The sequence below is a fragment of the Drosophila grimshawi genome, unplaced genomic scaffold (genome assembly GCF_018153295.1).
Source record: "Drosophila grimshawi isolate 15287-2541.00 unplaced genomic scaffold, ASM1815329v1 contig_311, whole genome shotgun sequence".
Lineage (NCBI taxonomy): Eukaryota > Metazoa > Arthropoda > Insecta > Diptera > Drosophilidae > Drosophila > Drosophila grimshawi.
This window is the reverse complement of record NW_025063098.1, coordinates 14,134,136-14,147,230: the sequence shown is the minus strand read 5'-3', so window position 1 is coordinate 14,147,230 and position 13,095 is coordinate 14,134,136. Positions and strand designations below refer to the sequence as shown.

The following is a 13,095-nucleotide window of genomic DNA, read 5'->3' as shown; positions in this document are numbered from 1 at the left end:
ATTTAAACAATATGTATCTTTAACATTTGGCGCCAATTGGCGTCTGTTAACTTCTGCGGAGCTTCCAGTAAGCTTTCGTTGTGCTTTTATCATTGTTGCCCTGCTTTGCTTTTGCTTGTTGAGAGAAAGCCCTGCATCTTGAACTGTATTAGAATAATGGTAAAACTGGCCATAGTAACCACCATCTGCAAATGAAGAAATAACAATTATGTGATTTAGGCTAATAGTTTTAGATTAAACTGACACTGCCAAAGCAACTTAGATTAATATCAAAGAAACCGCCGCAAGTGAACCGCAACTTTAAATGTTCAAACTGCAATGAATATTCTCGAAGAGCATTTTTGAGCAGTTGCGGATAAAAGCCGCAGCGAATGCTGTGAATAATACGCTTGAAGCTGTTGTACTAAATGGAAATGTTGTTATTACACACAAGAGAACTGGTCCAAATTCTTGTTGTTGCTTACTGTGCTTATGCAGTTTTGGCTGATCCAGCATGGCAACAGAAGATTAATTAGCAGAACTGTTAAGTGTCCAACACGCCCTGCAATAAAGAAGCATATTAAATGGGAGGTTTTGTCCGTGCCAAATGATAATGAGTTTTATGTCTGATATATATATATATATATGTATATGTCCATAAATCAAATCTGAAGCACTTACAAAAACGACAATTACTGCAATCGTTGGGATTGAGCGATTGAATATACACCCAATTGACGATGTGCAGCATGCTAAAGCAGTTATACAGAAACAGCAGCATCATTGGCAACATAAAGTATACCTCCAGTTCGCCCACAAGCCTCCAAATGCGCGACATTAGCTGCTTATTGCGTCGCAGTGCGGCACACAGTGCCTGGAGCAGAGCACGCCCCTCGCAGACGGTTAGCTCCTGCTTCAGCTGGATGAGCGAGTGGCGCAGACGTAGCAGTAGTTCCCGTACCAGAAGTACAAATAATGTATACTCCACACTTTTCAGCTGCATCACCAGCATTATGAGCTCGGTGAGAATGTTGTCACGCCATTTCATTCCCAGTTGGGACATGGTTGTGCGAGGAAGAGCTAGAAATAGAAAAATCAGCCACAAGCCGACAACGATTGCCAAATGTTTTTGCAAGTAGTAACGCTGCCGCTGACCACCAAAGTATTGGGATGCAGCATCAATATCCAGCTCCAAAGCTGTTATTTCCACATAAATGCGAGCCAGTCTACCAAAATGTATCAGTATGCAGACATGTGTGATGGCCGGCAGGATCGTGTACAAGACTATTTGCAGCAGGCCCATATTGCTCGTGAAATCACCGACTGCCAAAAGTAGAATTTCCGCGTTGAGCATAGTCGTGTTTACATAGGACACATATAGTCCCAGCAGAAGGACACAGCAAGTATAGCAGCCAAAAACAAATATCAATAGTTGCCTCCGGCGATGGTCGGAATTTCGCTCGTAAATGCTGGGCGGTGGCATTAGCGTGAACAGCGAGAAGAGCTGCAAATAAGGACGCGCTGTTGCCAGCAGTTGACCCTCCATGGCAGGCACCAGCAACGTCGTCCACTGACTACTGGCCTAGTCGCAGCTGCTTGCTTTCAATTAGAAATATTTATTACGCATACGCCGCATTTGCCCACTGGCGCGTTGTTTCTGATTAATTAGAAATATATAGATAGGACAGCTGCAACCTGTCAATAGGTAAACTTACACTGAATTAAATAAGTTAAGGCTCTCGAAGCCGTGGTAAAAATATTGTTAGTCTTAAATCTCAAGAAAATAAAATATTTTAAAGAAAGAATTACAAAAACATCAGTTCAGTATGGCATGTAATAAGTTCTTATTGTTATTGATAAAACGTGAAACTGTCAGTGTATGCAGACTAATTTGACTAACTGTACACAGATAGGAGGATCTTGAAATGTTTATACAGCCAATTGTCACATTATGTAAGGTATGTAATTTTCCAATTGCAAGCCAATGTGGGATACGATTGTTATTAGTCATAAAACCGAACATGTCCAGCAATCAGTAATGACGATTTTCCCCCTGTTGCAATGCATCTCTTCTCCGAGTATTTCTACATACGTTTGCAGTAGCAATTGTTCCACTTTCTTGCTTAATTTTCCATTTTATGCACATAATTGCCTGCAATGTGCAAGTTCTCAACAGACACACATACATATGTATATATGTCACACATGTGGGAGTCAAATCAAATGAAAACACCCTCCGACTCGACTAAGGTCCTGCAGGAGCTCGTCTCATTCGCCACCTAATCCCAAGTGCTCACCCGCCAGCCCGTTAGAATTTCACTTAGGCGAACGTCCGCGCGGCAGTGCATTGACAGGATTATGTGTCCTTTTTAATTTCAAACTACTTCAACTCACTTTGTGCACCCGTCGAGCGAGCCATGCTAGTCACCATATAGTATGCATGTGCGAGTGTATGTGTGTGTGTTTGTGTGTGTGTGTGTGTGTGTGCAGGTTTTATTTCATTTTCAAGTGCTCTTCTTTTCAGCTTGATTAAGCACTTTGTGTAACTGGAGCACATGCAGATGTTCCTTGGCCCCCATGTAATATCTCAGCTGCCCAATGGCATTTTTAATTTACTCGACTCGACTCGACTCGGCGCCTGCAAACGTTAGAGTGCAGAGAGAGATACTTTTCCATTTAGAGTTATTATGCCCTCAATAGGCTCATTTTCAATGCAAATTTACTGCTAAAATATTACAATGACTTTGTATTATTTGTTGCCTCCATTCAAGCAGCAAACAATAATTGGAATGAAATAAAATTGAATAATTTTTAACAATCCACCGGAAAGTGGTCGAACACACACACACACACACGCACACGTGTACACATACTAATGTTCACACGTAAACACCCACACTAACTCAGACACACACACACATACGGTGTGGCTGTCAAAAAACCCAATCTCTTCACAGCTAGCACAGATAGTTTTTCTTTTATTGCCTTTTATTGCGCTTATTATAAATACTCTTGGGCATTGTTTAAATTGCTTTCCGTTAACAAAAACTGCCGATATATTTTATTGCAAAGGTAAATAAATTCGCATAAAGGCGTGTAAGCCGACTTCTGCATAGGCGTTTGTGTGAATGTGACTGTCATGTCTGTGTGTAATAAACAAATACATTTTTATTATTTATGTATTCATGGCCATTAAACGGATATCCGTGGCCATTGCGCGTTAAATTGCAATGGACTCCTCACTCCCCCCGCAGAATTCCTGAAGAGGAGCTGGCACATGCCATGTTGGCGCATATATATATATTTATATAGTATATTATATACATATATAGTATGATTATAGTCAACTTTAATATGCATTTCTGTGCCCGAGAGCGTAATGTAGCACTGACATGTTATTAAATTAACGAACATATTAACAAAAATGATGCAACATTTAATTCCATTCCATTATTTTAAAGCTGGCTGTTCACTTGTAAGTTTGCTACAGGTATTTTTCGGGCGGATCAATAAACAGTACATTTATTAAAAACAATTGCAATCACATTTAAAATGAAAAGAGTTTGAAACACAATTTGTTATAAATTCCTTAAGTGTATGTTCATTTAATAAGATTCATAGTACTCAATTTTGATTCTTGTATTGGCTACTTGATTTGCGATCTTATTTACAATTACATTTAGCTGGATTGTCCTTGAAATTGCCGAATTTTTCGATTTTTCTTATTTTTCATTCCATCTTATGTAATTTTGTTGCCTTATTTTGATTACAAGAATATGTATAACTCTGCCAAAGCCATACAGATTTTTAAAACCCATGATGTGTTAGAATCACAACGACATTCTCTGTCAATCTGCATTAAAGTATTATGGGGTCATCTAAAAACCAAAACATTTGTGAAAAATTCCTATATTAATATATCCCGTGATAGAAATGCGTTGCTTAGTGGTTTTAATTTAATTTGCTTAATGGTTCAAATCGATCGGATAGGCATAAGTAGCTTATTATTGAGTGCTATCTTAGATAGGTTATGAGACAAGAACTCTAAATTATCATGAATCATACCACATATTGATTTCCAATGAGTTTCATAAATTTTTATTCATGTAAATCAGGCTGGCTTCTCTTTGGTACTAATGCTATTGTTTTATTGTTATTTTCATTTATTTCAGACTTGTTGCCTTTTTTATTAAAAGCTTTTTTTTTTATATACCATTGTTTTGTACGTTTCAATTAGTTAATTGAGAGCTCAGATTAGCCATGCTTCTTGACTGTCAGCATACAAGTGTACTTGACTTCGCAGAAAATAGAGGGCAAGAAATAGTAATTGTCTGATGTGGATTACACACCCCTCCGACATACACTCACATTTTATTTTCAAGCATAGCACAAGTGCTTGGATACATCGACTTAACTTGGGTAAAAGGGGGACAGGGACAATGTTTAGATTTGCTTGGCTCTAGACCTTGTGTATTAATTCTAATTAAATTTGTTATTCAAAACGAAAATGCGGCACGTCCACGTCAGCCATTTTGCAAGTGTTAACCTTTTGGCAGTCGGCGCTAAGCCCTCGCAAATGGACAAACATTGACGGCGACTATTCGCAGGAGGCAGCAGCCCGAGAGCAACCTTGACATTTTTTATTTATTTATTTTTTTTTATTATTTTTGTTGCCTGTTTTCATTACACTAATGAAGTCATGTGCGTCAGTGTTGACAGTGTGTGTGACAGTGTGTGTGACTGTGTGTAGCTGTGTAGGTGTAGGCGTAGGTGCAGGTGTGTGTGTCCGAGCAGTTTCAGCAGCAGTTTTGTCGAGGTCCAGGCAAACGACAACTGCCAGACACATAAAGGGTGCATGGAAGGAACTGGCAGCGACGCCTCATTAAACCATTTTATTATGCCCAACGTTCACGAAGCGGCCTTAACTTTGTCAAAGGCTCCCAAACACATACACACATTAGCACACACGCACACACAGCGACACAACATGTGTAAATACGCTGTGTGGTACAGCACACAATCATTTAAAAGCTTTAAAACGAGCACATCTCGAATTAGAAGTTGAGCTTTAGAATTGCCAACTAAATTGTAAGACGACAGAAATATTTCAACAGGAATTTACGATGCGCGCACACTAAACGCTCATTTAGCTTGCACTTTTATTTAGAAACTTCGTTTGCACGTTTGCCAAATTGTCTGCGGTAGCGAAAGCCAACAACCGCTGCACAGAGACAACAACAACAAAACCAAGCAGCAGCAGCAGAAAGTAGAACTACAATAAAAACAATGTTTTTGAGGCAAAGTGCAATAATAATGAAGACAGAGGCGTAAATTTTGCTTTGGCTGCAGTTTGCCAAGCGGGAGAGAATGGGAGAGAAACTGGCTGCTGACTGGGTGGGTGAGAGCCAGTGGTGGTGGCTCCTATGGCTACTGGCTTCTATCTCCTGGCTCCTACCAGGTGAGTCATTTTGTCAGCGGAAGGCAGCAACAAATTTTCGTTGCGAAAGCTTTTAGTGAATTTATGGCTACGAATTTCTTCTTGCTCTTGGTACTGTAACTGCTGCGGCCTGCAATGGCCGTTTGTTTATGTCTTGGGTAGGACCACTTCCTGCCACATGCGGCATGCGTTGTGCTACTGTACATAAACTTCAAGCGTAATGCACTCGCTGACCCAACAGCCTTAACTCCGTGTCCATGGTGACTAATTGAATGCTAAAACCTTCAAAGGTTCCACAAAGCATGCGCAATTAATTTTGTAAAATATTCATGGCCGTGTCGTTCACTCAGATGCTCATCCTCCACCGAGACACATCCACCATATGAACATCAGCGGCAATAGATATTGGTCTGGCTTCATTTTTGCTGCCTGGCAGCATCAATTACCTGGTTATTTTCGCAAATTTATACACAACCTTGACGAATTCTGTCAAGTTCCGATGAGTTTTGCGTTTCCTTCGGCGGTTGAATGGAAATTTTATCCTTGCAGCCATTGCTCTTACACAATACGACGCCTCTTGTTTCATGTCTTATTTCCTTCCTCCTCTTCGAAAAAGTTGATTAAAGTTTATTCAAAAACAAATTTAACTTTTAAGTCATCAGCAACAAAAGCAGCAGCAACCAGAAGGTAGCTTAACAATTTCAACACATTGCCACCATCTGTGAAGATCCTTGACAGCTATAACGAACTGCCTAGCCCACATTACCCACTCTACCCAAACAGATAGCCTGCCACTGTGTAATTTTACTACCGCACAAGTCGACATTGCTGCTCCATATGCTTGGCAATTGCACCGAAATGTGATACTTGATTTACCCTGTAGCCACAGAAACAGGTAGACTAATGGGTATTGCACATGAAAGCTCGCAAGTCAGGTACAGACACAAAAATTTTTTAATTTAAATTGCTTAAAGTGATAAATAAAATATTTAATATTAATATTAATAATAACCATATTTTTAAGAAAGTATAATTGTTTGGTCAAACTAATTCAAACACAGCTGATCACTCAATATCAGCTGTCAATTTATCGCGGCTTTGCATAACACTGGTGCAACTTATTCACTTATGTTAACAATACTTGTAATTTAGTAAAACATCGATAGTTCACTATCGAATTAGCCAAAGTTGTTATAAGAACTAGAACAAGCAACGCGCGCACCTTTGTGTAAGAAAAATAAAGTGTTAATTAAAATAGTTAAATACTGCCCAGACTTGAAGTCTCGTGTGTGCATAAAATAGTTAAATACTGCCCAGACTTGAAGTCTCGTGTGTGCATAAAAAACGCTTTGTGCACCGAACAATAATAATTGAAAAATCAAAATTACAATAATCAATTCTTTAATGCATACGTAAGTAAAATATATTTCATTCATGTTTGGCAGGGCATCTTCCAATCGACGAAGCATCCTGGCTTGCTTTTTTATACTGCTACAACTTCTTATTTGTATGAATGAATCTTTTATCAAAAGATATTATCAGGAACATTTCGTTGAGCTGACTGCAAAAGAGAACAGGAAAGGGTTGAGAGCGTGGTGGGACAAGTCACAATTCGTGTTGCATCCACATTCGCGCTGTCTGCCATTGTTTAACTTGCAGTTGGATTGTCGGCCTGCATTTTACCGCATCGCCAGACAACGTCGTCGCCTGTATTTGCATTCAACTTAATTGCGTTTTAAGTAGATTTGCGGTGACATGTGAACACACACACATACATATACGTATATACATATATAAGTATATATATTTATTATATGTATATACTTATATATATTTGTTTTCAGTGACATGGTACATGGTAGACATGGTACAGATGGCGACATAGAATGTTCAGCAACGGTTGTCCATGAAACTTTGTCTTGCAGCAATTTTCTGATGAACAGCAATCCCCATGGATAAGTATATAATAAGACTGAAAAATACTAAATGAAGTAAGGAAGCGACATTCAATTAGTGGATCTTATTTAAATTGAGAAGTCAAAGCCTCTAAGCGCTCCTCTAAAGCGCTTACAACTATGCGAGATTTGTGTTACTTAAGATTATATTTAATTATAAATATAATTAAATTAAAAGTAACATACCTTAGGGCGTGAATTAATTACGAGTCTGAGAGAGAAAGGTATGTATAAATCTATAAATCTAGACAGGTATGCTGCTGGATGCAAATCCCTGGAAATCTTTCCGACGAAAATCTGTGTCGTTTGCGGTCTGCTTTACTGGCACGCATTGGACTGAGCAGCTTTCTGTCTTTTACTTTCCTACACGTGTCAAACTAATTTCACATTTTGTTACCTTTTACACTTTGGCGCATTTGTGTCACCGGCGCTTCGGTTGCCCATCGCACGCCCCACTCTCCTTCCCTCCCCAAACGCCATGCTGCCGTGACAGAGAGACGCCAGAGGCTCATTGAAATTCATAAAATATTTGCACAGCGAAATGGGCTACGAAGAGTACAGGCTGCAGGCGGTGTATTATGTGTCAAGCACGTTTGAATTTAAATTCAAATATTTGCCATTGAAGGCAAACAAATAAGCAGAAATATGGTAAACAGCAATAAGCAGCAACATCAATGACAATGGAAATGGCAAATGCGAACAGAAGGTGAGTACTTACTCTTGGCAACATATGAGCGAGCATGTCATAATCTGTTTCACTTTGGCCTAGTACGACACCATTCCGAAACTGACTGGGGAAGCCGTCCGATTCTCTGATTCTCATAATTATTTTTAATCACCGAGACTGAGAAGTACTGCGGCTTCCATCGGACAATCTAAAGCTATATCTATATTATATGTTGGCTGACATGGTGAAGCAGGCGAGAAGTGATCAGATGAACTGACCAGCCAACATGGCTAATCCTTTCTGTGTACATTATTGTACTTGCCCAGCATAATAAGTTAATAGCAAGAGCAGACAATGGCGTTGGCCGTGACCAAGGCTCCCATTTAGTTGGTTGCGTATAATGGCGTCACCTTGACTCGACAGCAGAAAATCAGACACAACAGTTACCCGATGCCAGACACTCTGTCTCTAGGTTTATAACAGCTCAAGTTATTATGTTGGAAAATATAGATTTTTTTAAGCTTCTTGTTTTAAAATTGTTGACTCCAGCCTTTAAGCTGGAAAGAATTAATTCGTCTAGGTCGGTGGAAGTGAACGCAGTTAAAGTATATGTAAGCATTCTATGAAAGAAATTCGATATAGTCTTAAATATATATGCGTCAAGCACAATGTTTCCGACACAACTTTATTGCTTTTTTGACGCCTAGATTGTAGCAATTGTACTTGGTTTTCTTAAATATATATTCAGTCTATAATTCTTTGGATAAAATTAATTGCGTGTTACTAATTTTAATTACATTTAAATTTTCTTTGAATTTCACTATTCGGTCAGGTCTGAAGAGTATGCAATAGATTTTGCTTTCGAGGAATTGAAACGGAAGTGAAATTTAATAAATAAGAGACATGGTACTAACTTGAACTACATATGTATATGCAACAGTACAGTGAGGCATGGCTGGCATTGTCTGGACTCTCAATGTATCTATTATGTTTTTTGTACATTTTCGATCTCTTTGGCGCCAACTCGTTGCAGTGATGCGACAACTGTTCATATTTAAATCTATTTTTTGTGCAAATTGGGTTTCGGAATTGAATTTCGTCGTATCTTGGAAAACTGTTTGAGTTCGCGCCACATTAGACTAGCATAATTGCTGTATCAGTCAGACAATAGAAAGAATATCAAGATGTAGTTCAACCCAAAGTCGTCATACAGTCTCGATTCGTTATTTTTGTTGTTGTTACCAGTGTCTATATGGGCCAATATAAAAATGTTTGTATTTTTATTGTTACACTGACCTTGGCAAACACAGATAATAAAGCGTCTAACCGAATATCAAGTGAATTAAAGTCAATACCAAAACAAGTGACAATTTTTCAGATTCGAACAACTTTTGCAGTTAGCCCTTCGCTTAACCTTGCCAATTAATGTGAAAAATAGAGATAAGCATTGAGCGTGGTGTCATTTGAAATATTGTGAGGCAGCGAAATTGGCAATAAATAGCAATAGAGCGAATATTTTAAGACGCCCTTTAGCCCCCTTAGCTCTCTCTCTCTCTCTCTCTCTCTCTCTGTCTCTCTTTGGCTCTGTCTGTCTGTTGGTATTTCTTCTTCTGTAGTCAGGCTTCGGCGTGTCTTTGACTTGGGCAACGCCTCGCCGTTGGCTGCCTGTGACCAGTGAAGATAAATGATGTTATTGAGGTTTTCCACAACTGCTACACATCCATGAGAACATGTCTATATGCATTGGTGTATGGTGTATGTGGGTGTGTATTTGCTTGTGTGTTTGTGCTGTCATTGTTATCACCTGACTTTTTGCAATTGTCTGTTGTGCTGATGTGAACTGCCGTGACTTTGGACACGTTTTTCATGTTGGTCTACTCACATTCCCCATCATAATTATGTGTTTGACAAAAAATGCAATTAATTTTTATTGAGGATGAAGGTGGCAGGTTTGCATTGCTTTTCAAATGCCGCACATATATCACATGTGGCACCGCCCCCTTTGCCATTTTGGCAAGTCAACGCACACAGAATTTATCGAGCCAGTCTAGGCCCATATATCAGGCGCATTTGTCAGCTACTGCCAGTGGATTGTTTGCACGGATGGTGGATCAAACATCGACTCCAATTGAACTCTGTGATTATTGATTTCTAGTCTGGTATGTACATACAAATATAAATGCAAAACATGTGTCTGTGTCTGTGTGTGTGTGTGTGTGTGCGTGTGTGTGCCTGTTGTAATTTTGGCAATTTAAATGTCATTAAAAACAATCTCCGAAAAAGTCACAAACGATGTGAGAAAGATGGAAGTGGAAGTGTTCAAGTATTTATGCAATTTGTGCCAGCTGCTTGAACAATCATAGCAACAACAATAGCAATAACAAAGGACAACAACAAGAACAACCATAAATGCGACAATGATATGTGCGCTACAGCAAAAAAGAAGCTCTGGATTTTTCAATTAAATGGCAAAATCAATTTTCACTCAAAATTACCATATTTCCATTTAACCATATTTGCATATTTGTAATACAAACCGGGTGCGGTTGGACAACATGAGAGGAGAACGATGGCTTTTGAGTTACACAGGTCAACAGGTGCAAAAAGGTAAATTGCGCCAAATTAAAATCAGATAAGTTGAAATTACTGGCACAGAGCGAAGACCTACACATGAACGTAAAGGTTATAAGAATTAAGGGACGTCATAATAAGCAGCTGTGCCAAAGATATGTGCCCCATATTCAGCCTCTCTGAGCGGAGTTCTCAATACAAACCACAGCCAGAAATGTCAGTTGGCAGTCTCACTTTGAACTACAAAAGCAATTCGAGACCCCCAAGTCAGCATCTTGGCATTTTTGTAGGCACGTGTGAGTTGCTTACAATTACAGACTACCATGTACATACACATGCACACATTTTATTATATGTACACGAGTTGGGGGAGTATATAGGATACTTCTGCCAAATATGCCGATAATTACATTTGCAAAAATTGTTTCCTTTGCCCCTTCAAGGAATGGAGTCCGCACTCATGCGAGGGCTGCTACCAAAATACCAGCACCAAATATATAATTAATAAAATATATGCGTTACGCAACTTATGTATTTTATTAGCACTCTAAATTAATTAAATTAGTTTTGCAAATTAAGTTAAAAAAAAAACAAACAATTTATTAATGAACTAGTATATTCATTTAAATAATCACGGCATAAATTTGATTTAAAATTTGCAACATTTTAAATAAATATTTCAGCTGCATTAAAATTGAATATTTATGTCAAAATATTAGCTAAATTAAAATCATCAACATTTTGATTATTAAATTTGGTCATTAAATTGAAAAGCTAATAAATAATTTAGAGATTGCTGAATTAATAAGCGTACATGCATAAATTAAATATTTATTATTTTTCATCAAATCATTTGAATAAAAAACTTGTATAACATCCCAAATTTATGTTTATAACATTATACAATTATTATTGTATAATTTAATTTATTATCTTATTTTACTACAAGAGACAAACAAGATATATTATTTGCATTTGTTGTTTTGCTTTGATATCTGGCTTTCAGTACTGTAATTTTGATGGCATCCCTAAGTAAATACATACGTATGTATTTGCAAAATGCGTATGTATGCGTTAGCGTACTTGTGCTTTAATTTATTTATACATACTTGGCATGGTCTAGGGAAAGTAAAATTGCCAACTTCAGGCTAATGCAAACACACATGTGTGTGGCTACATTTTGGTATACAAATTACAAAATTATACAAATCAACGTCACACAATTGCTTCAATTTAACCCAGACCACCTACCCCGCCGCCAGGCAGCTGTTTGCTGTACTTCAAGTGTCCCAGTATTAGCACAAAGGATAATGCTGCTGTTACAATTGCCATTGCTGGCAGTTGTAGCGATTGTTGCGAGTGCTGTTTCTGACGATTGCGCTGTGGATGGCAAAGATTAGAGACGCACCAGACGCGCAATCAAAGACAAAGCGTTCTCGACACCTGCACAAATTATGAAGCCCAATTGCAGACAGGCACACACGATATGGCAGTGGTGTGAAACTAAAATGGGGTTGGGAGTGCTCGAGTGCTGTCAGAAAATGGGGGGCGTGCCAGTGGTTGCGTGGCAATTAAGTCATTACCTCAAATAACTGGAGGCGTTCAGCTTCAACGTTTCTATAGGTGTTTTACAAGTGTGCAAACAAAGTGCCTCAGTGGCTGCATAAAGCAGCAGCGCATATAAGTACATGTCAATGTGTGTGTGAGTGTGTGTGTGTTTGCTTGTTTGTCTGCCTTCTTTGAGCTGCAATAAAGGCATGCAAATTTATGTACAGCTTCTGTGTGTGAATGTGTGCTTCTCAGTCGGTCCCCGTCTCCGAGCGCAAACCCCTGGCCAAATTTTTGATAAGCAATTTTCATCGTGCTTTGTGGTTGTTTGTCAGTTTGCATGTGTGTGTGTGTGTGGGAGTTTTCCTTTGGTGTAATGAAATTAACAAATAATTCCTCTCATGGGCTGATTTCAAGTCGTTGGCGTCACTTTGATGGTAATTTGAATGGGACAAATGACATTCAAAGCGATTACAACAAACTCTTATCAGTGCGTCCAGGCGCAGCAGATGAAAGGCAATGAATCACTTGAGACTACAACAATTTACATAATTTGCATCAGCTTACTCGAATTACTCTTTGACTTAACAATATTTTAATTTGTTGCCATTTTATAAACAATTCTAAGAAACTCAAATCTTTTTAAAACGATAGGCTAAAAATTGACAATGGAATTCCAATGCAGCAAACGCTTAAATGTGAAAGGCTTTGAAAAGACTAACGTTATCAGTTGACACAGGATTAATTGCATTAAAAAGTTGACGAAATAATTGTACTTTTACTAGATAATAATTAAATTAATTATCCAACAGAAGCACGAATACAATAAATGTATCAATATTGGTATATGAAAAAAAAGTATAATTCTCTTATTTTATCTTTTAATTAGCCAATTAGCTAATGATTTTTGATACCCTGGCCAATGCACGAAGCGAGTC

At 38.4% G+C, this 13,095-nt stretch overlaps 1 protein-coding gene across 1 annotated transcript; it reads right to left on the bottom strand.

The window, feature by feature from the left end:
- Positions 1-8: 8 nt before the first annotated feature.
- On the bottom strand, positions 9-2,327 carry LOC6567696 (putative gustatory receptor 98b). The gene is made up of 5 exons (XM_001994253.3): positions 2,277-2,327; positions 661-1,561; positions 465-541; positions 245-403; positions 9-185 (listed from the first exon to the last, which is right to left on the bottom strand). Exons 1-5 carry the CDS (start codon positions 2,325-2,327, stop codon positions 90-92), a joined length of 1,284 nt encoding a protein of 427 aa, XP_001994289.2. The 3' UTR covers positions 9-89.
- Between the last annotated feature and the right edge of the window lie 10,768 nt (positions 2,328-13,095).

What these genes read in the sequence shown, in the direction of transcription:
- LOC6567696 (XM_001994253.3), bottom strand. Translation starts at nt 2,327, where the DNA reads ATGCACTGCCGCGCGGACGTTCGCCTAAGTGAAATTCTAACGGGCTGG. An exon ending in AAATTCTAACGGGCTGGCGG is followed by an intron (nt 1,562 to 2,276) that starts GTGAGCACTTGG and finishes AGCTGCGACTAG; the next exon opens with GCCAGTAGTCAGTGGACGAC. An exon ending in TTGCAGTAATTGTCGTTTTT is followed by an intron (nt 542 to 660) that starts GTAAGTGCTTCA and finishes TCTTTATTGCAG; the next exon opens with GGCGTGTTGGACACTTAACA.